The 24704-nt window shown below is 46.7% G+C and overlaps 3 protein-coding genes across 17 annotated transcripts in view; 1 reads left to right on the plus strand and 2 right to left on the minus strand.

Annotated features, from left to right (window-relative positions):
* GIT2 (GIT ArfGAP 2) overlaps nt 1-6746 on the minus strand; it is a 28254-nt gene extending 21508 nt beyond the window's left edge. For 7 of the 12 annotated variants that reach the window (XR_007891022.1, XM_051633739.1, XM_051633747.1 and 4 more), the window contains exons 1-6: nt 6606-6746; nt 2877-3010; nt 2191-2303; nt 1371-1476; nt 959-1045; nt 688-818 (exon numbers count right to left, since the gene is read on the minus strand). Coding sequence is in view for 11 of the 12 variants with exons in the window: in XM_051633739.1 (XP_051489699.1) it covers nt 688-818; nt 959-1045; nt 1371-1476; nt 2191-2303; nt 2877-3010; nt 6606-6657 (623 nt within the window). In the remaining variant the exon portion in view is untranslated. Of the gene's footprint in view, nt 1-687; nt 819-912; nt 1046-1370; nt 1477-2190; nt 2304-2876; nt 3011-6605 lie in introns of those variants that run through there. The other 5 variants (XM_051633749.1, XM_051633748.1, XM_051633742.1 and 2 more) reach the window with 2 other exon arrangements.
* Nucleotides 6747-6966: 220 nt separating this feature from the next.
* On the plus strand, nt 6967-21763 carry ANKRD13A (ankyrin repeat domain 13A). Of its 4 annotated transcripts, none has more exons than XM_051634091.1 (16): nt 6967-7070; nt 7916-8023; nt 10480-10612; nt 10737-10861; nt 11281-11326; nt 11978-12121; nt 12525-12720; nt 13421-13487; nt 14661-14742; nt 15450-15508; nt 16402-16538; nt 16890-17047; nt 17489-17602; nt 18333-18484; nt 18722-18786; nt 19659-21763. In XM_051634091.1, exons 2-16 carry the CDS (start codon nt 7928-7930, stop codon nt 19855-19857), a joined length of 1773 nt encoding a protein of 590 aa, XP_051490051.1. In that variant the 5' UTR covers nt 6967-7070; nt 7916-7927; the 3' UTR covers nt 19858-21763. The 4 variants fall into 4 exon arrangements, with proteins under 4 accessions (XP_051490051.1, XP_051490048.1, XP_051490049.1 ...); XM_051634088.1 differs by lacking the exon at nt 6967-7070 and adding an exon at nt 7266-7510; XM_051634089.1 differs by lacking the exon at nt 6967-7070 and adding an exon at nt 7266-7462.
* Nucleotides 21764-22561: 798 nt separating this feature from the next.
* C16H12orf76 (chromosome 16 C12orf76 homolog) lies at nt 22562-24329 on the minus strand. The gene is made up of 2 exons (XM_051634093.1): nt 24177-24329; nt 22562-24053 (listed from the first exon to the last, which is right to left on the minus strand). The coding sequence occupies exons 1-2, from the start codon at nt 24277-24279 to the stop codon at nt 23968-23970; spliced, it is 189 nt and encodes a 62-aa protein (XP_051490053.1). The 5' UTR covers nt 24280-24329; the 3' UTR covers nt 22562-23967.
* Between the last annotated feature and the right edge of the window lie 375 nt (nt 24330-24704).

A 24704-nucleotide genomic window follows, 5' to 3' on the forward strand; every position in this document is an offset into this window, starting at 1 on the left:
GTTGTGCTCTGCAACCAAGTGAACTTACTCAGTTTTCAGATTCCATGAATGGCCTCACCCAAAAAGCCATCAAAGCAATGAGGGTGTTTTATTTACATATGTGCAGCTTCCAGTTGTCCACTAATGTCCCATTTTGCATAGAAACACCCAAGAAAACCTTCAGCGCTGTGCTGCAAGTCTCGCAGTGCCTCACTACTGCCCAAGTGATCAGCAGAGACATCCATGTTTAATCTCTCTTGACATAAGCAGTGTCTGCCCTTGGGAAGCCTGCAGCCTTTCTAAAGGCAGGCCTTCCTGAGGGTGCAGCCCTGCACTGGATGCTCCCAACAGTTCACTGTCACGGAAAAGCCTGGCTGCACCCCCTGATCCCAGACCCATCTGTGCAGTCCTTTCCTACAGCAATTCCCTAGTTAATCCACACTCCTGGAGTCTACTCAGCTTGCTGAACTTGCAGAAACTCTTCTCCTCAGATGACTTCTCCCTGAGCTGCTAGATCAGCACAGCCTGTTTCATTGGGATGAGAATCTCTCTCTCAAACATCTGGGAGAACACAGGCTATGGAATGATGACAATGCTTATTCACCCTCTTTCTGCACTCGCTCTTTCTGGAAAAAAGTACTTCATAGTATTTAACAGCAAATTATTTTCAGTTAATATATAAGAGCATCACTTATGTCAGTCTCCTACCTTGCATAGTCAACTGGAGTTTTCCCATTGGAATCCTGCGTGCCAGGATCTGCACCATAAACCGCCAGTAATTCCGCCTGTAAAGTCTGTCCCGCCTTGGCAGCAACGTGGAGTGGGGTGTTCCCTTTCTCCTGCAAGTCATGGAGAAAAACAGCTACTCCATCAACAGGCCAGAGCAGAAAACTGAAATACCATGTGTGTCACTGAAATCAGCATGTTACTAACTGTAAGGACTGGCTGTATATCAAAATAAGGAAAGAAGTGCTCGTACGGGATGGAAGAAGTTGGCCTGAGCTCCCAAGGAGAGCAGCCGCAGGCAGGTCTCCAGGTTCCCCGTCCTGACACTGGAATGGAGTTGCTGAAAAAGAAGCAGAATTGTCCTAAATACAGCAGCAATAACTGTGATTCAGCACGTGGTGTTTTTCAGCCATGCTTTTAGAAACAGATAAGCAAGAATTCTTGCTACAGCTCTTTTGTGTAAACATCTTTCTCCAGCTCAACCTGAACTGATGCCCCCTGGTCACCCCCATCACCCATACCCTTTGCCAAAAAAAAGCGGCTTCAAGATGAAGTCAGGCTGTGCTCCTTTACATCACAGTGCTGAAGAACAGCAACGGTTCTCTCCAGCCAAAAGCAACTGTTTGACTTCAGCCTCACACAAGATGCAGCCCCTGCAGACTGACCTTGCTGAGGTCTTTGGCAGTAACACTGTCATCCTCACGGCACGGCAGGCGATGCACAAACGCCAACATCTGGTATTTAGCTCTAATGAATTCTGCCTTATTGGGGCTGTAAAGAGAAACCCAGGCAACAGAAGGGATAGAAAATAAATATTAGTGCTTTCACAATAATACAGATGCTCCAGAAAAAGGAAAATTGACAAGTGATGACTGCATGAGATCTTTGCATGCTACTAGTAGAAAAATATTTTCACTAAAGAAAAAAAACAACCCAGTGCAGATTGTCTAACTGCTTTTGTTAACCACTAAAATATCTGCAGACTCTAGGGCGTAGTGTGTATTTCTTAGAAGTAAACATTGAATTTAAAATTAGTCCAACTTAAGACTGACACTGGCAATATGCAGTGATTAACATTTTTTAATGAAGCACCATATTGAGTGACAGAAATCTCTCAGGTTTTTTTTAATTCATCAACCAAACCCAAGCTCATTAGCACCACTCAGTTAACTGAAGCCCATGGCATGAGAACAAAAAGTGTTTTGATTCAAGTACAAGATCCTCACTATTCTAAGCTAGTGGTCAGGAGTCAATAGTTCAGAGAATTCAAGCAATGCATTTCCATTTCTGCATATTTTTTTGAAATCAGTCATTGGACAACTAAAAAGTAAAATAAAAATGAGTGAACAAATAACTAGTTTCCTCCTGTTCTCCTCCAGCAACAAAATATCCACAGGTTCCCACGGATACTTTGCTGCCTCTGTCACTTCTGAATAAAATAACCACACTTGTACAAGAATAAAAGCTCTGTAATTTCCCACTTACTGCACTTTATCCTGTGGGCTCGCCTTGCGCCTTCCACTCATAACAGAGGCAGGGTCCAGCAAGGAATGTTCCCATATAGAGTTAGCACCATTATTGTACAGAGTTTCAACCATCTGAAATCCAAACCATACACAAAGAGGCAGTAAAGAAATGTTGCTACTACCTGCACAGACTGACTAACCAAATAATCATTATTTTCTAATTGTTATCTAACTATTGACTAATCATTATTTTCAAGCAGACAGCAGGGCAACAGAGATTCATGTTCTGTGTGCCAGCATCCATAACCCACCGGGCTATCAGGACCAGGCACATGCCTAAACCTAGGAGGTTTTTATGTGGAATGTAATAAGAACCCCCTCAAAATTCTCTAGGCTTCCAAACTGCAGCCCTGCTGAAGAGAGAGATTTGTTGTGTTTGTGGCAGATGCATTGCAGAAGTCTGAAAGAAAAGCTGAAGGTGACCTTCCAAAACAAAGATACCCAATTAAAAAGGCATAGACAGTTCTGATGTTGGTGGCCCATCATGGTGAAACAGGAGAAATAAAAGGAAACTAACTTAGAAAAAGAAAGCTTAAAAGGACAGCCCCTCTCAAACAAAGGCTTTGTGATGGAAATTTAATTTAACATGTTTTAAAAATGAATATATCACATTTTAATGATGGGAGAGACAGCTCTCTGTTTCACCTGCAGCAGTGTTGGAGGCCATGGTGTGTGCTTGAGATGTCTCACTTGAGAGATGTGACGGCCCAGGCTCCGGTGGACGCTGCAGCACTCGTCACAGATCAGGATCCCACGGTTTATAGACGCCCAACAGGGATCTGGAAAAGAATTCCTGAGTTACAACACAAAAGGCAACATGACCTCATACTTCAGAGTCTCCAATGGGGAGTCCTTTCCCTAACCTTAGCATTGCTGCTCAGCCATCAAATGAGCTTGTACAGGTGGGGAAGTAACAGCAACCTAGTCTTCAGTTCTGTATTATTACAACGATTTTTAGTTTCCACATTAAATAGTAAAAACATTCAAAAGTGTCACAGTAAAAAAAAAAAAAAAAAAAAAAAAAGAGCAGGATACACGTCAAGTTAAAGACTCAGTAAAGTAAAAAAATGTCAAGCAAATTAACTCTGATCAGACCCAAATTGAAGCCACCTTACAAGCAAACCAGAAAGACAGCTCAGGGAAGGTGAAGAAGTAATAAATAATATATACTGGCCATTACGTATCTTCACACATCAAAAAGTATAAAAATGAGTAGGAATGTTACATTAGATTGAAACTGAATATATGCACATTGAAGGGAGGTCCCGCTGCTGCTCTTGGCTCAGTCTTCAGAAGAAACTCGTTTTCTGGCAGTAACATGTGAAACTCAGTGTACCCAGAACTCTGTAGTAACTGAGTAGCAAGACAGGACTTCAGATCCAGCACATCCCAGGAGAAAGAAAAAGGAACTCAAGATCTCTTCTACTTCGGAAAATCCTTAATTTCAAATCCAGAGATGAACTGGAGGCTAAATAACTGAGTGCAACACAAGCCTCGTCTCTGAGAGACCTTCAGCATCCTGTCAGAATACATCTAAGCAATTGTCCATCATAAAAAAGTCTTCTCTGACCCATGCAATGAAGTCACTGAATCCCTGAAACATGCGATCTGATCACAGTAGTGGTCTTTAAGCAGAGATGATGTTGTGTGTGTGCTGGAGGCAACATGGGCAAACTTGTCCAAGCCATGAGGGATGGGAGCATCTCTTCACAGATGACACCCATCACAGCCCAGAGACAAATTAGAGCATTTGTTTTCAAAAAAAACTCTAACCTAATTTCAAAAGCAAATGAATAACAAGCACGCAGCCTGCTTATTAATTATTCCATTATTTTAACAACTTTACTTTCTAAGAATGAAAAAAACTAACAATGAAAGGAGGTGCATGATTAGTGCTAACCTGACAACCTAAGAGGCATCCTTCCAGATTAATGAGCCCTTCTCATTACTGACACCCTCTCCACACTCATTCATAGCCTAATGAGCTTTTCTGGAAGCCACCACCCTTCTTGTTTCAGTCACTGGTCAAAGGCTGCTGGTGAGTCTCACTGCTTTGACTAACAGTCACCAGCAGGTTTTTTTCTTTATCTCCACCTCAATCTCTAACTCAACCAGCTCCAAACAACAACTGTTTAGCCATGATAAAGTCAGCTGTTGTTTATTTGGGTGTTTTGTAGCAGAAACAGGGCTTTAAAAATCTTCTGAAGAAAAAAACCTGAGGCCTTGCTTGTAGTTTCAGCTTATACATGCTACTTAAAAGGAATACCATTGATGAAAGAGTCCATGTTTTCCATCCTATGGGATGGAAAATGGAGAAGTAACAGTGTTACATGGTCTGAAGACACAGTTGTCAGGTTATGAAAAAAAACGGTATTTCAGGTTTAAATTGAATTTAATGAAGTGTCTTTGCTGGAATTTATTTGAATCACTTTTAGAAGAGATCAAATGATGGACACAGTCAAACTATGCCAAAGACAATACCAAAATACATCAGGGGAGAAGGTAGAAAGGTAGGTCAGGTCTGTTTTCAGGAACTCAGCATTGACTCAAAACAGGAAGCATGTGATGAAGAGAAGCCTGAGCTGCAAGTGTGAACAGCAAACTCCTGCCTGAGAGTAGGAAGTGCACCAGAAAAGTGCACGTCAAATCACCTCCTGTGATAGAGCTGGTCATACCTCACAAAGAGCATCAGTGAGGTCCAAGGGGCAAGTACCAATCCCTGCAGCAGTCAGGCACCCTGCCCCTGCTCCACCTGGCCCGGGTGAGAGGGCTGCAGTGCCCAGGTCTCCTGACAGCTACACCTGGAGCAGCTCCCAAACACCCTGCTGACAAATTCCCTCTGATTTAAGTAAAAGATGGGTTTGATTTTTTTTTTTTAAAGGATTAAGTTACAATTTTTTCATGTATATATGGATAAGACAGCAAAATCCTTCACCAAGACCAAGTAACTATCTGACAAGGCTCTAATGTCACAACACAACAAAACAAAAGGCTGGCTTATAGGATTACCCTGGTAGTGATTCTGACTGCATAGTCCTGACGAGCTTAACAAACACAAACACTGTAAAACAACTTTATCTCGGTGTCCTAACACCACTGATGTTTAAAAGCTTAGATATGATACCTTGCATGAGGTAGGGACAGCTGCCTACATCAGAGATGCAACCTCTATTTATCGTGAAAACAAAATTCCATTAAGAGTAACTCCCTGGGAGTTAATCTGGGATTTGTATTATTTTATTGTTCTTAAACAGAAGTCTCATTTAACAAAAGTTGTTAGCCCCTCTCCCACATCATACCTTCTGGCCAGTCAAATGTTGTCTGCATCACACAGCTTTAATTAATTTCAGTATGTACATAAGTAACTATCTTGTAAGAACCAGCACAGAACACAAACAACTGCAGAACTCTGAGAAGGAATGAAAACAGATATACACAGTTGCTAAAAAAACCCCATAAACTGGACAGTTTACATATTAGAAAAGCAAAACTACAGATGGTGAGAAACAGAGATGCAACTGACTTTTTAAAAACAAGATTTGCTTCTGTAAGGTCCCAAACTTGTGTGCAATGTAAAGATTATGTGGGTGCCAACACAGAGTGCTCGTTACTGATGGAACACCTCCAATCCGACTCCACCAGACACCTCAGAACACCCTTTCCTTGGGCGTCTGGGACACTCACACTCAGTTCTGGCCGTGGGGCATCCTACGTACTTAACAAGCCCGTGTTTTCCTCCCCCCTGGCCCTCGGAAGCAGGATGTCTCCAAAGGCATCTTCACCCCCCGGACTGGCCACTTTTCAGCGGCTGTTGCAGTGACACAAACCTACGCCGTCCTCCTGCCCTTTAGCTCCGTGACGGGAAGGAAGGCTCCTTTCGGTCAAGCTTCCTCCTTTCGAAGCTGAGCAGTTCCCGAGCCGCTGATCACCGGCCGCTCTCCACCGGCCAGCCCGGCGGTCCGGCCCCTCTCGGCAGCCCCGGCCCGCCGGAGGGTGACAGCGCGACCTGCGGGCTGGGGAACTCCCCTCACGGCCACCTGAGGAGAGCCGAGCCCAGCGCCCCGTCGCTCGGGACGAGAACGGCTCCTTCAGGCAACGGACAAAACGGCTGGAAACGCGCCCCAAGCCGGCAGACCCCGCGGCCGCCGCGAGGCGGGGACACCCCCGGGGCAGCGCCGGGAGCAGCGCCCGCCCCGCTCCGGCAGGAGCCCCGCGCTGCCCGGCCCGGCCGAGCCCCGCGCTGCCCGCCCCTCACGGCCGCCACCGGCCCCCCCGGCGCCCGCAGCGGGGAAACACCGCTGTGAGGAGAGGGGGATGGGCTCGCCCCGCCGCCGAGACGCCTCCGCCGCGCCCCCGGCCGCCCCCGCTGCCTACCCGGGGCGCTGCAGTCGGCGCAGACCTCGCTGCTCCTCAGGCGCTTGGCCATGGCGCGGGGCGGCGGCGGGGCCGCCCGCTTCCCGCCGCGCTAACGGGTCCCCGCGCCAGCCCCCGCCAGGCGGCCCAGCCGAGGCGGCAGCGCGCAGGCGCACGGCGGTCCCGCCCGCTCCGCCGCCCGGCGCTCTTCACCAGCGGGCTGCGCTGCCGGCCCGCCCGCCGCCTGCGTGCCCGCCCGCCGCCTGCGTGCCCGCTGCCTGCTGCCGGCCCGCCCGCCCGTCTGCCCGCCCGCCTGCCCTGCCGGCCAACGGCGGCCAGCGGGGGCGGCTCCGCGCCGCCATGTTGGCGCCGGGCAGGAGGGCGGTAAACCAGCTGGGGCCGCGGCGCAGCCCGGCGCCTTCGTTCCTGGCAGACCCCTGCTCCACAGAGGCGTTGGGCTTTCGCGGGGAAGCCTAGAGACTTTCTGTGAGGGGCTGAGCCAGTCTGCTCGCTGCTCCCTCCCAACTAGGGCAGAGGCGGAGGGGGGGGGGGCACACGAGGTTTCGGCAGCCGGGGCTGGCGGGGCGGGCTGCTCCCCGGGCGGCCCTGCCCTCACCCAAGATGGCGGCAGGGCGGGCGGGTGAAACCAAGGCTGGGACGGGGACGGAGCCGCCGGCTCGGAGCGGCTGCGGGAGCGCCCGCCCCGCGTGGCGCGGTGGGGCGGCCCCCGCCACGGGGCCCTGCCCCCGCCTGCCCGCGGGAGGGGCTGCGGTGGGCGGGAGCAGGAAGTTCCTCCTTCCGTCAGCTCGCCGGCGGCTGCGGGCCCAGGGGAACCGAGGGGAACCGAGGGGAACCTTCCCCGCCGCGGCCGCGCTGTGGTGTGTCCCGGCCGCTGCCCTGGAGATACGGGAAGGAGGGACGCGGGGGTGAGGGGCGGCCGGGTGTGGGGGGAGCAGGAGCGTGGGGCTGAGGGGAGCAGGGAACATCCGTGCGTGGGGAGCTGGGGGTGGGCTGAGGAGCGGGTGAGGCCCTCAGGGGTGGGGGGCTGAGGGGAGCAGGAGGCCCCCAGGACTGCGAGACCCCCTGCAGGGTGGGGCTGAGTGCCCGGGTGCTGAGGGCCACAAGGAGCGGGGTTTCGCATGGAGAACCCCTTAGAGTGGGTGAAGGGCTCGTAGGGGGTTGTGGCCCAGTGTTTCCCCCCACCACCTGGGGCAGGTGAGTGCCAGGAGAGAGGAGAAGCTTCAGGGATCTGGGCTTGAGTGATCTGGGGTCTCCAAAGCAAAGAGGAGGGGAAGAGTGAGGGTGGGCACCCTGCTTCCCCCGCTCTGCAGGTGCGTGGCGTGATGAGTTCCCCTGGCAGGGCCAGCAGCACGTTTCCCCTGCACGTCCTGGTCTGGAATAATGACTACAGGCAGCTGGACAAGGAGCTGCATAACAAGGTAACCAGGACACCTGGGCAGTGGAGGGGCTGCTTTGGGGCTGGTGGCCCCAAAAGAGCTTGTGCCATGGTGTAGGGACCGGTGCCTCTTGCTTCCTGCCGTTCTAGGGAGCAATAACCTTAATGGTACTGCCAGGTGTGTGTGCTGGGCTTGTGGGATTGCTGTGCTGCTTCTTCTTTACCTATTTATGGATGAGGAAATTAAGTAAGAAAGTGTAGGAATGTACTTTTTGCTATATAAGATATGAAATGTTGACTTGATACCTGAACAGCTATGTTCAGAGCCTTTGAGCACAGTTTGCAGATTAGCTCTATAGAAAGGATTAGGATACACTGAAACTGATCAGGAAGAGCAGATACGATGGAGATATATATATATATATGTATAAATATATATATGTATTCCCTGTTCATGGCAGAGGGGTTGGAACTTGATGATCTTTAAGGTCCCTTCCAACCTTAATGATTCTATGATATATACATATATTTATTTTTTGTGCCAGAAAAGCAATGAATACTGCTTACCTTAATGGATAGTCAACATGCAGCAAAGGTGGCTGCTACTGCTGATTAAACCAACCTCTAGTTTGCTGAGGACCAGCAGTTCTTACGGCTTCATTGCTGGCCAAGAGTGGGGGCAGTGTTTTTATACTGGCTGGAATGTTTTCAACATCTCTGGTAAAAAAAAAGAAAAAAAAAAAAAAAAGATCATTGTGTCATGTTGTAAAGCAGAAAAATACAAAGCTGTTCCCTCTCTGGGAGGCCTAAGAGAGAAATGGTAATGACGTAAGGAAATGGCCTGAAAAGCTGCAGCAGAGCTGGAGCAGCAAACATCCGTCCTGCTGAGATGCGCTGTGAAAGCTCTGACATTAGCTAGTTTGGAGTACAGTTTCCAGAAGCAGAGCATGTTAGTTCCATTTTACCTGACACCACAAGCAGATGAGCCAAAGATCAGCTGTGCCACCTCCTGACTAGTGGTTATCATCTGCAATTCTAACAGAACACCACAATTTACTAATGCTTGCTCAGAGCATGCTCCTGTCCTGCTCTTTAGGAGAATCTTTGGAATGCAGTTACTTTTGTATCCAATTTGTGTAATATTACTCCTTAACAACATCTTCAGGCTTACTTGCTTCTGCATATTTCTGTTTCAATAATGTTCTTGCCTGAGAAAGTCTGTAATTAAATAAGGATCATTCTGCTGCTTGTTAGTCTGAGACTGCAGCTGGGTGACCCCCACACCTGAGGTGCTGCTGTCTACCTGCAACACTTCACACTGTGAGGAAACCAGCAACTTGTTCAGATGCAGTATGTTTGTCTCTTACTTCCTTTATCTGCTTGTAAATTACTTCTTTTATTTAAGTGTTCCAAAGATATGTTTCCTCCTGCTTCCTTGGGTTAAGCTTGCTGTTGGAGGGGCACGTGAGGAATCAAAAGACACTTGCCAGCTGCACTTGGTACAACAAACCAACGAGTAGGATGTGTGGTTACCAGTTAACAGCAGTAGAAAAAATGGGGTGGGACACCTTAGAGTCCTTTGCCTGTCAGTGCAGTGGGCATTGGAGGAAGCGGGGAAGCAAATTAATTAGTATTTCACCACAGAAGTGAAAAGAGAATGCTTTAAAATGAAGCTTTCCCTACTCTGTGTGTGATCCTTCCAACTCAATGCTGTCAGATAACCGTGTTAACTTGCATAATGACTTTTCTTTCTTATTCTGCTATTGACTTTCCCCTTTTCCTTTAGTTATAGATGCTCTTCTGTTTCAAATCTCTAAGCTAATAGTGAAAAATATGTAAGGTATGAGTATGTTGTGCTTGCATGTTTTGGGTATTCATGCCTGTGTGATTTTTTTTTTTAATTTTGTGTTTAGTGACTTGTATAAAATGCACTCGCCCTTCATTGTGCTGTGTGTGTCAGTCAAATGGATGCTTTGTAAAATCCCATTTGCTTCGATACTTTCAAAAAGTACTGTACAAAATTTGTGTTATATGCCCTGTTTTGTTTTGTTTTTTTTTCTTCTTTTCCCCTGCTCCTGTTGTATAAAGTTAAACCCTCTGTCGGGCTCAGGCTGTTAACTGTCCATGGTGTAATGCACACAGATTAGAACTGTCTGCTCATCAAAGAGACCCCTTCTGAAGGGGAAATAATGACAGGGAAAGAAATGAGAAGCATCAACAGGAACTCAGTCGTGTCTTGCAGTGATACCAGCTCTGACTATGTGGGCTCTCTCAGCCTGCTTCTGCTTCTCTTTGTTTCAGTGAGGAAGTCAGACTGGGCTGTACGGGGTGCAGAAGGGCTGTGCACCACAGGCTGATCCGTGGGAATAACTAGGGACTATTGACACCTGGATTACTACTTAGAAGCTTTCTTTACATATAAACTCTTCTCAGTGTGCTCTGGTTAGTTGTGTTTGGTAGGACAGCTCCAGCATTGTTTTTCTCTCGGCTACTCAACAGGATGTTGATCAACGTGACCCACGAGGCCGGACCCCGCTGCATCTGGCTGTTTCCTTGGGTTATTTAGAGTCTGCCAAGGTCCTCCTTCAGCACAAGGCAGATGTCACCAAAGAGAATGCACAGGGATGGACAGGTAAAGATGACCTGGAAAACAGAAGTTGTATGTTACTACTTTTCAGTTGTATTTTGGCTGTTTTTAGGCCGTGTATTCTGCTCAGAAAGCAAACAAACTAGCTGGGGTCTGGGTTTTCTTTCAGTGTTACACGAGGCTGTCAGCACAGGAGACCCAGAGATGGTCCAAATGATCCTGCAGCACCGGGACTACCAGCAGGCCTCGATGACACTTGGAGGGGTGCCTGAACTACTCCAAAAGATTAATGAGGTAATTGTTTAGTTTCAACCTCTTACTCCAGACTGTAATTCTCACTCAAGTTAAGTAAACTGACCTACCAGATGGGCAATCGTGTTCTTTGTTTCAACTTGCATGTTCCATAGTCTGTGGGAGATGGAGGTTTTCCCCTTAACTTTGCTTTGAAATCCTTAGTCATGAACTCCAGCATTAGAGCCTAAATCTTGAAGGTGTTAGTGCTCCTATAGTGAAATAAGGAAGAGAATAGCTCATCCTCAGTGGCCAGGCAATGTCTTTTATGTTTGTTAGTTTCAATTTCATTGGTTTTAATGTTAATTTATCATATCTTGAGTTCTGTTTTCCTTTATCTAAAACATTCATGAGAAATATTGTACTGCATTTTAGATTAAAACTATTTCTTGAAGTACTCATGAAGTATTTTCCCTTTGCAGACCCCTGACTTTTACGTGGAAATGAAATGGGAGTTCACTAGCTGGGGTAAGAGTCTTGGTCATTGTTACCTCTTCTCATCTGTAGCCAGGGACTTGCTTATGTACAAGCATCACAGATTTGCAGAGAAGTGTCTGCTCTCCAGAATATTTATCTTTTCACTTCTCAATAATCTCTTGTATTTTTGTTGCACAATTATTCTTTGTTCTCTGTTTATGTGGATGGTTTGTTGGTTTTTTTTTTGTTTTGTTTTGAATGGAGACTTTAGCCATTGTTAGAGTTGCTGAAGACTTTTCTCAGGGTTTTGTTTACTTCCCTGTGGCTACCAAGGATTAAGACAGTGATACTTGTCTCATAGAGAGGCACAGACTACTTGGGAAGTACCTGCTTTTCCTTTAAAGGAATGAGCACTGGGCTTTTGACTTAATTTGCCAAATGATGAGATTGATAGGGGTTTATTTCACATCTTTTAGTCTGAACTGATGTATTTTCCTTTCCATGTTCATCTTTAAAGTTGATGGATTTTGTCCCCAAGCTGATTGTTTTCACAGCTAAAGAGGATCAGTATCTTACCTCCTCTGGAATAATGGTACAGGACTGAGCAATCCTGTGTCAGGGATATAGCTTCCGAGTTCAGGCTTCTGTGTACTTTGTCTCCTGGGTATTTTCTACTTACATTTTCCTGGTTTTCCTTTCTAGTCCCTCTGGTTTCCAGAGTCTGCCCAAGCGATGTCTGCCGCATCTGGAAGAGCGGCGCCAAGCTGCGAGTGGACATCACCCTGCTGGGCTTTGAGAATATGAGCTGGGAGAGAGGAAGGAGAAGCTTAATTTTCAGGGGAGAAGGTAAATACCTTAGTGTCTCTGCACATGCTGTGTCAGCTACCATGAGAAACCCCAGTTTTGCTCAAAAGGAGCTGCTGAGGCTAAATATGGAATTTTAAAAAAAGTTTTATACATTTATTCTGTGAGTGACTCATAGAGATACTGTTTTGTGGTTTAACATAATGGCTTAATTTCTTTCTTGTAAATCTGAGGTCAAAATTTGGTAACTGAATTTTTATTTCAGTCTTTTCCTTACTTTTTCCTGCCCCCAAAATAAAAAAATATTTTAGATACTGCTCCAAGTGGGATCTCAGCCAAGTGCAAAATCCTGTGAATGAGCATCTACCCTGATTTGAGATTCAGTATCTAGATCTTTCACTGTGGAATACTGAGCTTTTTGGTTGGGGTGTGCCATTTCCAACAGATACTGGAGGCTGGGCAGAACTAATTGAGATAAATCATGACGAGAAGTTTGTTACAACGGAGCGTTTTGAGATTTCCCAACATATGGAGCATTTGACATTGGAATCTATGACACCAAAAAGAAAAGATGTGGAAAGACGCCTTACATCTCCCATCATCAACACGTGCCTTGACACAAAAAACATTGCTTTTGAAAGGTAAGGTTCAAAGCTTTCCATAAAAACTTCTGAGGCTAGATGTGAAATTACTTCGAACTTCACATAGCGTTAGATACAGAAATTGGGCTTGGTCAGCTTGCTGCTGTTGCTTGGCAAAAAGCTCCCAGTTGAAAGAGCTGATGGGCAGAAAGCTTCTGGTTTATCCCTAGTGAGATCAGTGTTGATGTCTCATTCCAAATACTTCACCCAAATCCATGTACATAGTGCTGGAAGTGATGGGCAAGAGTCTGCCTCTGGTAACTGAGCCAGTCAAATCTCACATCAGTACTTTAAATAAAAATACATGTGTATTTCCACAGGCACACATTTGTCTGTCTTGTTCATGACACGTTTATCCAGTTTAGTTCAGTCCTTTTTATGAAGGTCCTTTTGGAGTCAGACAAAATGATTCAGTAAGTTCTTAGGCTGTCCTCCTGCTCTGTGGCTCCAGGTATCCATGTCTCAGTCTGTAATCTGTCTGAGCCTTTCTGCTTTGGCCATGGGCTGGATGAGAACAGGAACAGCATGACTTCCCAGCTCTCTTGGGATGTGTGTGTGAGGACTGACTGGCCTGAGCTTTTGTCTGAGGTTAATAATCAAATAGCCTATCCAGTGCTTAAAATCAATTGTAGAAAAAGGAGCTGGGGATTGCATAGAAATGCAACTTTGTAGACACTTGTGGTGTTTAATTTTTTGTCAGAACCACATCCGGATTCTGGGTATGGAGGACAGAAAAAGCAGAAGGTGTAAATGGTTATGAAGCAAAGGTAAAGCCCGTCCTGTATCATTAAGAGGTCTTACAGCTACCTGAAGTGTGATTGTGTTTTGCCTTTATTTCCTGAATGTTTCAGGTCCAAAACTTCCCATCAAGAGCTTTATTGTATTGCCAGCAGGAGTGAGGAACTTCAAGGCTGCCAGGCTTGCAGGAGGGATGGCGTCTGGATGCAGGAATATCAGCAGGGGCTTTAGGAGGGTGGGAGGATCAAAGCATTTCAGGAAAAAAAGAGCAAAAGATTCTTCATAACTACTAGAGGTCCCTTCCATCCAAAAACTGGAATTGAACTAATTCTTGAATGTTGTCATTTCACTGCTTAAAAGATGAGGTGAGGCTGGTGAAGTGCCTGGAGTGTTCCCTAGCAGCACTAGCAGCACTTTCTTCCAGGTTTTGGAATTTGTAAAGTTTTGTAATTTCACTTAACAAAGGGATAAATGCTGAATAACTTGTAAATCTACATTTACATTAAGGTTTTTCTCCTAAGACTGCAGGACTGTTCAGTTGGACACTGGGATTCATTAGTGTTCTTGCAGAATTAAACAATGAGTAGTTTTCATCTGGAAGGTCTGATGACTGACCTCTGTTTAGAAACAGAACTTTCCTTCCCTCCTCTCTCTGAATCTCTGCCCAGGTGGGGATTCTTTCCTGCAAGCTTGGCAATGCCTGCCCAGTTTTCGGGTTGGTTTAGTTAGTTACAAAAGCATATTTGAAAGTGCATCAATCTTCTTTCCAGGAGCTCGGTGGAAAGGTTGGCTTCTGTTGCCATTGAAGTCAACAGCCAAACTCCTTTGCTGTTCTGTGGGCACAGGGTGTGTGCAGGACTAGTGGTGTCTGGAGATGCTGTGGTGTGTGATTTGCAGGGTTTCCGATTTTATCAGCTTGCCCAGCAGGTGGCATGTTCTGTCAGCCTGGGGGTGGCTCTGTCTGCAGTGCCTCCTGTGGTGCTCCCTTGCCTTCGTACAGAGGCCAACAGAAACACCGCAGGGCAGCATTTCCTTTTATCACCTGTACATTACAGATTAAGATCCTTGTCAATGAGACACAGATCCGTGCTGTTATACTCTGTCTTTAGATGTGTGTGCCAGGTGTTTTACTAGAGACAACTCTTCTTTTTTTTTTTTTAACCTGTGATGCTTTTTGTCCTTGTACTTCCTGTTTTTTAAAGGTGTACACAGCAAACAATGTGCATGTGGTCACAAGAATCCGAACGGAACACTTAACAGAAGAGGAGAAGAAAAGATATAAAGGTAGTTTTCCTGTAGGATAACTGGAAGGAAGCACAGCCTTTTGGCTCTCTGATGCGTCCGCTGTGTGATGGCAGAAGAACTGGGCAGATAAACAAGGGAAATTCTTTTATTTGTGATGTTGCCCTGCATTAATTTGACAAGTTGGGTGTCTTGATACTTGACTGCTAACCTACAAATGAACCAGGACTTATCCTAGTTGTATTTAGAGGAGAGAAGAGCCCTTCAAAACTTTTGAAAGTTTATTTAAAATTTTAAGAGGGTGCCTTTTTCCATGCTTTTTCCTGATCTGGAATGTGTTCATGCTTTTCCTTTGCTTTGGCCATGATTTTAAGAGTCATGTAGGCTTTGTTTGCTTGGACTTTTTGGTTTGGTCCACTAATTTATTCTAGCTTTTAAACTAGTAAAGGGTGACCAACCAGTAACCTTTTGTGGAAACACTGCCCTTCACTGGCCCACCTTGGAGCCCAGGAGAGGAGACACTGTGAATCTGCTAAAGACAGAAACAACTGAAAATCTTTGCCCCTGTCCTGGGTGTTGTGCTCATTTAATCCTGTCAGCTTTAGGTCCTGGCTTGCCTGGAAAGCTTACAGGGCATGTGAATGGTTTACTTCACTTTGAATTAAAAACCTTGCTTGTTAGCATGGTGTGTATGTAAATTTTACTGCTAATTAATCGATTTTGTTGTTTTTCCCTCCTGTTCTCTGAAGCTGACAGGAACCCCCTAGAATCATTTCTGGGCACAGTGGAGCATGAGTATGGTGCTCAGGTGAGTGTCTCTGGCATCACAACAGGTCCCTGCAGCAGAGAGATCTGTGCCCATAGGAATTCTGGGTGTGTGGGATCACCTCTTGTTTCCTTAGTTTGTCAGCAGTTTAGACCATGAGCTTTACATTTTCCCTGAGGATGTTTTTGTTTGTTTTAAGCCCTCAAATGTTGTGCATGAATAGCAGGTACCTCCTTCTGAACAGTCCTATGAAAAAGAGTCCGTTAGCACAGCGAGAGCTGGGGGGTGAGCAGTGGCAGTGATGTGAGCAAGCACAGATCTTAGCAGCCACACACCAGTCATCTGGGAAGATGTGTCCACAAAGCTGCTGCAGGAGCCTCAGGTGGGACACAGTGCTAGCATGGGGATCATCAGGCAACAGTGGGATGAGGGGATCAGTGACATTCTGGCACAGTGCTCTGCAGGAGCTCTTCTGAAGTGTGCTGATAATGATTTCAGTGTGGCTTTAGAAACCCCCTTGCTTCTGTAAATGCTTGTGTACAGTAGATGATAGATTTGCCAGCTGCTGGCTCCGTCAAGATGGTGTTGCAAAGCTTCAGTGGGTTTAGAGATTTTTCTTTAAAATATCCCATCAGATATTTGAATGTCTTGAATAAAGGATTTGGAGCCTAGAAATACTGGAGCTTTTGTGTGCTTTTCTGGTAGGTTTCTAGCTTTAAAGAAGTTAAGTAGATTTTCCTGCCTCTAAAATGCTTAGAGATTTTAACCTCAGTAGAAATCAGTCTAAACATGTGTGCTTTGTGGTTCTGTGTCCCTGGTGCCTGATAGAGACAACGAGTTACTTCACAAGGGAGAACTTAACATTTTTATGTCACCACTGCCTTTTTGTTCTATACTTCTATGTTTGTTTTTTTCCCTTCTCTCTTTCCTTACAGAGCACGACCAAGACAACAGAGTATGCTGCAAGTAACAATCCTACTGCTATTACTCTGGAGGAATACTTTGACCCTGAGTTTGATTTGAAGGGCAGGGACGTAGGACGGCCGAAGGAAGTGACCATTCGAACGCAGAAGTGAGAAACGAGGTTTTAGCTATTTCTACTTTGTCTCTTCCCAGCCATCTCATCTCTGGGAACCATTTTTAGAAAAATCCCCCAGCTTTCAAAATTAATCAAAAAGAGAGACCTTGAAGTATTCAGCTCTAGTCTAATTCTTCTTCCAGTAAGTCAAAGATTTGCACTAGTGCTGCAACTTGTTAGTAACCTCTTGTGCTTTGCCTCTGGTCTGACTGGGAATGTGGTTCAGTTCCTCAGAGCAGGAACTGTTCTGACTCTGAAATGTGTGGAGCAGCTGGCAATGCTGTGTATTTTGCTTTGTATCTCTTCCTAAACTATAAACTTAGGATATTTTTTTGCAACTTTCAGATTTAAAGCCACCCTGTGGATGAGTGAAGAGTTTCCCTTGTCTCTCATGGAACAAGTCACTCCGATCATCGATCTGATGGCCAGAACTAGTGCACATTTTGCCAGACTTAAGGATTTCATCACTCTGGAATTTCCGCCAGGATTTCCTGTAAAAATTGGTAATTAGCAACTTTTATTGTAGCATCTTCTTTGTTTCCATTCCTTCTATTGGTTTTGCTGCATATATTTAGAAAACCCGTGTTAGTTTTTTACTAGACATACAGTGTCAGGTTCGTCACTGCATCCAAGTTCTGAATGACCAGTACAGAAGTAGAATTAAAGACATTGTATTTCAGTAAGAAGTAGCCATTGCTAAGCCCTTTCCTCTTAGCTTCAATGCCTTAGATTTGGCAAATTTTATTGTAAAATAAGAAATTTAGATACAGAGTGAGCATGACTAAGGGCAACTTCTTGATGAGGTGAGTTACTTTATGCTGTCATTATGGGAGGCTGCTTGTGGAATATATTCAATAAACATGTAAGTCTTTGATGGGGCTTCACGTGTGGAAGTGAATGAGAGAGTTCTGCTTTTGACAGAAATCCTGTGTGCTTTCTTACAGAAATCCCCTTGTTTCATGTGCTGAATGCCCGAATTACATTTGAAAATGTCAATGGCTGCAGGACAGCTGACAAAACATCATCACAGATGGTTGGAGGTGCACAGTGTGATCCAGGTAAGAAGTAGAAAGATGCAGCCATCACATCTTCTTACATTTCTGTCAGTGGAATGCACAGAGGAGAGATGAGTTAACTGCAGAGAATGAAAGATCCACAGGTGAGAGGAAGCTGCAACACTTTACAGCTGACCTGGGGCCTGTGGTACTGTTCATACTGCCCCATTCTGCCCTTCCACGCCTGCCAAACTGACTGAGCTGAGCTCTAGCAAGCTTTTCCAAGTGTTCTGAGGTCCAAATTCTATTGCAAGCTACTGCTGGGGGAAGTGGAACACAAAATTGCTGTCAGCAGCAGCTCAGTCTGTGTGCTCTTCCAGAAGAGAATGGATTACACTTGAGTAGGATGCTCCTGACTGCACATATCCAGGGATACTCTGTCCAAAGAGCTGCTGCAGAGCCATTTGTCAGGAACAGCCTCAGAAGAGCCTCTGCAGTGTTTATCTTTTGCTACCTGTTTTTTTCTGGTTCTGTCAGAGTTCAGCCACCTTAGCTCTCTGCTGCATGCTGGTTTTATTTGTATGACTTGCCAGCATCCTAAGGAAGGACTCAGTGTTCTGCTGTGCTTGTTTGCCACAGATGTCTCTCAAAGTCTCTTGGTGTATTTAGCCAGGTGATTTATCTGAATTTTTGTAGTTAACTTAATGATGCATAAGTGTTCATCAATTTTTTTAAGACACAACTTGTAAAATATATACTCTGCTATGTCTGTAACTCTGTTTGGCTTCTACAGGTGCTAATTTCGAGGTTGACCAGTCAGTGTTTGAGATCCCCAAATCTTACCATGTCCAGGATGATGGCAGGAACCTCCATGTGCAGGATGAAGATAATGAGATCATGCAGTTTGCTATTCAGCAGAGTTTGCTGGAATCCAGTGGCAATAAAGTAAGTGTGCTGTCATCTGAGCAGTGCAGAGCTGCAGGTTTGACAAGGACTGTGCCACCATGGCTGCATCTCTAAATTAAACCAACTCGGGGCCTATTTTTTTGAGAACCCTGCAAGAGAAAAATATAATGATGTGCTACAAAGAAGAAGTAAGAGTGATTTAAGAGTTACCTTCCAGTGAGTTGTACTGCAGGTCTGTTAACTGCTGTGGAACTGTCTTTCCTCCCCTCTTTCTAGGAAGTGGGGGTGCATTCCAATGGAGCAGTTGCATATTCACAGGACTTCAATATCCAGTATCAGAGGTAACTAATTTTTTTTTCATGTCAAGCCATGCAGCAACAGAGTAAAAACATGTAAAAACACTTCTATCAGTAGCATGTAGCAATTTTGCAGTTTTTTGTGTATGTAAGTAGTGGATGCACAGAACTCAAGGTCTCTCTTTCTTGTGCTTCTTTTAACTTACATTTCCAAGAAGCAGGGACTCCAGACTTGGGCCTGCCTGGCTTATGTAGCATAGATGATCTTTCGAGGTCCCTTCCAACCCCTAGGATTCTATGATTCTATGATTCTATGATAGCTCTTCAGCTCAGCTGTGGAACTGGCCTGTGCACATAATTGATTCTTCACCCAACAAATTAACAGTCCTTCAGTTCTGCTCTTAAAACTGTGAATTTGGTCCCCCTGGGTTGAATGTTTGTTTTTTAGATGCTGCACACTCCAGGGTAGCTCTTCTTGCTTTGCAAAATCATAATGTAACCCTTGACAACTTAGCAACATTTCTTTAATGGACCATTGAGAATCCTCTCCGGTGTCTGTGGGGCCTTTCTGCAGCCAAGTGCCAAGAAATCTTTGTGCACACAGAATTGCATCCTCCTGTCTCTTCAGTACATGGAAAATCGTGTCACCTGTAAACTAAGTGAGAATGCTTTTAGAAACCGATTGAAAACTGAACTGATAGTATGTGTGAAAGATTCTGAGGAACCTTCAAAGAACAGGTTTTGCATTGGGAATTCTGTGGAAGTTAAAACAACTGCTCTGTTATCCTGATCACTGTTTCTTGCCCTCTGGGGATAGATTTTTCAGGTTTGCAGTTAGAAAACAGTTGCTAGGGAGGATCATTGCAGAAAATGTGAAAGAGGCTCTGTCTCTCTTACTACTTGAAGTTCTCTTTCAGGGCACTGCAGGAGAGCTATCTAACAAGCTCAGGTAACTCCCACTGCAGCACCCATAGTGAACCTTCCAGCTTTGAAAAGGACCTGCAGCTGGCCATGGAGTTGTCTGTCCGGGAGCAGGAGCAACGGGAGAAGCAGCGGCAAGATGAGGAAGATGCAGAGCTTCAGCAGGCCTTGCAGCTCTCTCTTGTGGAAAAGTAACTCCTGGGTGATCTCCTGAAACAAGGATGACCAAATCTGCATTAAACTGAAGGTTTTCAGGGCTCTCAGTCTGAAGACCACTCCTGGATTGCTTAAGTAAACATTTCACCTGCTTTCTAAGTTGTCATCATGAGCTGCAAAAAGCTGCTTTATTTTTGTTCAAAGGAGTTTCAAATCACAGGACTCTGCTTTGGGCTCCCCAGCCACACAGTCTTAGTTTGGAAGGAAGAGTCTTTACCTAAACATATTTATTGAGGAGCAGATGGAAATTTTGCTTAGCATCAGGATGTAGGATTGCAGCAAAGCTAGAAAACTTGATTTATGGGGGAGTTCAGGAGGGAAACTTCATACTTACCAAAGAAATACTCGTCTTTTCTAGGTAATTCCAAGCCATTGTCTGTTTCTTCCAGTTGTGACAAGGAGGAGTGTCTAGATGCATACACACCCCATCACACGTATGGTAGTTGTTCATGCTGGCAGATGCTTTCTCTTAGTTTTGCTTATATGTTGTTATATTTTCTCTAGTTACTGAGATTTTATCACATGCTCCTGCTTAAGAGAGATAATTTTATACTTGAACAGCTAATCCAAGCTAAAGATTAAACTAGTGCTTTCTGAAAAAGGACAAAACAAGTAGCCAGTAAAATTTTAGATCCTAAAATGGGACCATCTGTCCAGTACAGTGGCAGTTTCTGCAGTGATTCCAAACCAGCTTGTTCCAGTAGTCTGAGGGCAGCAAGAAAATGAGTGATAGTCACAGGTGCTTCTTGCCATCACTTGGTGTGTGTGCATGAGTGTGTGCCTGCGTGTGGGTGCTAAACTGAAACAGAAGAGGATTCAGGTGAAATTTTACTGTGTACTTATTGGAAGAGTTTTATTTCTGTCATCTGAAAGGGAATCGTGTGTTGCTTTTTAAAATTCAAGTGCTCAGCCTTCACGTGGGTACATATATTTTTTTATCTGAATATTTTTATTGATTTTAAAACAAGCCAATAGGACTACACTCATAAAAATGGTATTGTAAGAATTCACAAGTATGTTTTTTTTAACCAGCTTTCCTCAGGTCTTTCGTCATACAATGTATTTGTAGCTGTTTTATCTGCACTTCTGCCAGTGTTTACAGTACTTGCACTGTGACTCTCAAGTGCACTCCACAAGTACATGATGTACATCCCCAGGAAAGCCTTACAGGAGTTTAATGTGAGCAGTATTCCTCTGTTCTGGCTGACAGAAGTGTGCAGAACCTATGGTACATGAGGTCTGGTCTTGCTTACCTAATCCTGCACTTGTTCCTTGGGCAAAACAGGGTGGTTCTATGTGACCAACTGTTAACCAGTGTGAAATCACTATAAAATGGACTTGATCATAACCAGTGAGATGGCTGGTAACTTGGAACCCTATTTTAAACCAATAATCCATTGTTTTACATAGCAAATAATTAAAATTCCTTCAGTGTGCACTAGAGCTGGTAGAGCTGCACTGTTCCTGTGAAGTGACACAGCTTGCAGCCCCAAACAGCTTCCCTGGGGTTGGCAGGAATGTCAGCTGTCTTGCATAGTGGCAGTGTTGGGATTGCATCTTTCTTTGAAAAGGGGACTGCTGTGACTTTCACAGCTGCAAAAAAGGGACTAAGCCTTGCATTGAGCTCTTGGCCAAGTTGGGAGGTGGAAGATGAGACTGGTTTGTTTCCTCCAGTGGAAATAAAGAGTGCTGTTGCCTTGATAAACCATCTGCCTGACATGGCTTTGTTTCTGTTGAGCATTTCAAAGGTTTCAAGGGGGGAGAATATATTTTTTTCAAGCTGACTTACCTCTGCTTTTTGTCTTATAAGCTAAAGAATACAGAGCTGTTTTGGTTCAAGTTTTGTTATGCTCCTGCTTGTAAAAAAAAGAAAGTGTATGTTTGTTTTCTGTGACACTTGCATCATTCCATCTGAAGCAGAAGGCCTTGCTTCCCTGCAACAGGAGCTGCTTTTCTTAAACCCCAGCTTACAACTCTCACTGTCTGGGTTTAAAGTATCCTCCAGGCCTCTGTGAGTGCTGGAAGAAAAACCAAAGATACTGCACAAGTGTTTTTTTCTAACATGGTAAAGTGAAGTCTGTCTTAATTGCCTTCACCTGCCTTGTTGTTGCTTTTGTGTAAGTTACAGTTGACACTGGCATCTAGGAAGTTGTGGTTCAGTCTGAAACAGACACAAACTCCCTGGAAACTGTTTTCTGTCATTTTCAGCCAAGTTTTGGTCTTCCTGTTTTGGAAACAGCTCAGTACAGTGCCAGGGCAAGGAAAGCCAGGGAGGTGGTGGAACTGCAGTGTTGAGTATACACTTTGTGGTGCTTTTGGACTCTTGTTTCAATGGACAAGAACTCATGAAGTGTTTTATTTGGAACTCCTTTCTGTGCAGTTCGGGCTGGCCTGTGGCTTCCAGTCCTTTACCTGGACGTTCCCTGTCAATGTCTGCAGGTAACTGCACTACCCTTACAGGACGAGCTTTTCAGTCTCCCATTTACACTTCCTTGCTGACAAACATCCCTGAAAACAGGTGCTGCTCCCAGCTGCTGGTGTCACTGCTGCCTGTTCCCTTGCCCCTGGAAAGGTAAGAACTGGGAGATGATTGGGCTGGGAAGGGAACTGCTCCTCCCTTGGTACAGACATGGCCTAGTTAATAGCAAACAGAACATCCATGAATAAAGAAAAAAGTCCTGGATTGTTTACTTAGCCTCTTTATTTGTACAAAGAAACAGAGCAGGGAGTGAAGAATGAACACAAACAAGAATGCTGCTCCCAGGAACTCAGAGTTGTAGCTGCAAGCTCTGCCATCCACCCCCCCAACAGCACCCAGCTACAGGCCAAGTTCTACACCAGATGAAGGACTGAGAAAAATCAGTGGCACAGGCTTTGGTGATAAAAAAAACAACCAACAAAACAATCAGAAAGCAGCAGCCCAGTGTTACCTTGCTTCCTCACTTGTGTTTGTCTTAGATGAGTAACTAGATCTGCTCCAGGGCAGCCTCTATTCTAGCTTTACTAACAGCAGCAGCAAAGCAGCTCCCCAAGTGCACCGGGTGCTCAGTGCCCCCCAAAACTGACTGAACAGAAGACATATTGGGTGCAGCACAAGGCTTCAGGGAAGAGGCCAACAAAATTATTCTGGAAGTTAAGTTTTAAAACACTAAATAAATTATTAGCCCAACCACTTCTGTGTTAAATACCGAAGTAATACTTGATAAGCAAAATCCAGTTACTATCTCAGCAGTGCAACACACAGTAGCAGCATTGATATGCAAGTGGGATTTCAGTGTAAACGCTTGAATTTATTACTGAAAAATGCCTAGAACAGGTCTGGCCAGAGCTCCAAGGCAGAGCCCGGCAGTCTGGAGCATCTGCCTGCCTTCCAGCCCTCCGGAAGCTCCACTTTCCGGGCCAGTGACCTGCTCAGGAGCACAAACGCACCCGGGAGGAGGCGAGTGTTCCGCACGGGCTGGAACCCTTTGCCCACTCGGTACCGGGCTCAGCGCGGCTGCCGCGGGTCTTCAGCGGGGAGTTAGAGCAAATCAGGCCGGGCAGGAGGAGCCTGTCGCTGCGGGGTCACAGCAGGGGCTGCTCCCGCTCGGAGGCAGCGGCCGGGCTGCTTTGGGACCGGTTTGGAAGGCTGCGCTGCAAACCCCCAGGACTTAGCGTTCAAGCAAGGGACGGAATGAACCAGAAAGTCAAACAAGCTGTGGTGTAACCCAATGCACGGGCCTGTGGTCAGCGCTGTTGGTCTGGCCAGGCTCTGGTGCCAGCCCGGACGGTTCCTGGCACCGACCCGTGGCCGGTAGCGCCCCCCGCAGCCCCCCGGGACGCCCCCGGCAGCCGGGGGTGCTCTGGAGCACATCGTGTTCCCCCGCCCGTTGGCGGGGGCTGGGGTGCGATCCAGCACCGGGCGTCACGACGGAGCCACGCGAGGCTGCGTGGGCCCAGGGACAACGATGCTGCGCGGGTGAAGGCCCGATGATGCTGCGCGGCCAAGGGCAGCACACGCGGCATCAGGGCATCCCTTGTCGCTGGCAGGAGAGGCGGCGGGAGACCCGGGCGGCCCCGGCAGCGTTTTCCCGGGCCGGCCCCGCTCCGCTACCGCCGCCGGACCGGCTTGTAGACGCAGATGGCCATGAGGATGATGGCGAGCAGCAGGGCGCTGAGGATGCTGCCCAGCAGCACTGCAGGGAAGACAAGGGGTTAGGATTTGAATGCACATATATCCCCCCCCCCGGCACTCCCCAGAATTAGCTTAATTTAAAAAATGTGCGTGTGTAGCCCGCCCCTTCCCGCCCGCCGCTTACCCGGGTTCTGTTTCTGCAGCACGGCGTAGGGCCGGCTGCGGTCGCCCGGGGCCAGCAGGGCCAGCACGGCCAGTGCCCAGCCCCGCACGGCCTCCAGCCCCATCGCCGGCCCCACCGACAGCCCAGCCCCACCGACACACCGGCCTTTGTGTGCCCGGCCCGGCCCTTCCTCTTCCTGCCGCCCCGCCCCGGGCAGGGCCCGCCCCGCCGGGCACCGGGACCGGCCTTCCGGGGGCACCGGGGCCAGGACCGGGTCGGGGACCGGTCCGGGTTGTGCTCTGCCCGCCGCGTCCCGCCGTCCGCGGAGGGGACCCGAGTGCCCGCCCCGGGGGTGCCTGTACCCCCCATGCATCCCCCGCAGCCCCACGACGCCCCCAGCCCCACATGCCCCCCAGCCCCATGCCCACCCCCAGCTCCGAGCTGCGGTGCCCTGCTCTGTGTCACCCCGACGGAGAGTGGGAGCTGCTGGGAGGGGACGGGGGGGGATCACCGCGTTGGAGCCGCTGAGATGCCGGTGGGGAGCGGCTG

Source organism: Apus apus, chromosome 16, assembly GCF_020740795.1.
Source record: "Apus apus isolate bApuApu2 chromosome 16, bApuApu2.pri.cur, whole genome shotgun sequence".
Taxonomy (NCBI): Eukaryota; Metazoa; Chordata; class Aves; order Apodiformes; family Apodidae; genus Apus; species Apus apus.

Bases quoted from the DNA above. Each gene is read 5' to 3' on its own strand.
- C16H12orf76 (XM_051634093.1), bottom strand. From the start codon at position 24,279: ATGGGGCTGGAGGCCGTGCGGGGCTGGGCACTGGCCGTGCTGGCCCTG. The intron at 24,054-24,176 runs GTAAGCGGCGGG...TCTTCCCTGCAG, and splicing joins GCTGCAGAAACAGAACCCGG to TGCTGCTGGGCAGCATCCTC.
- ANKRD13A (XM_051634091.1), top strand. From the start codon at position 7,928: ATGAGTTCCCCTGGCAGGGCCAGCAGCACGTTTCCCCTGCACGTCCTG. The intron at 10,862-11,280 runs GTAATTGTTTAG...TTCCCTTTGCAG, and splicing joins TACTCCAAAAGATTAATGAG to ACCCCTGACTTTTACGTGGA. The intron at 16,539-16,889 runs GTGAGAAACGAG...TGCAACTTTCAG, and splicing joins GTGACCATTCGAACGCAGAA to ATTTAAAGCCACCCTGTGGA.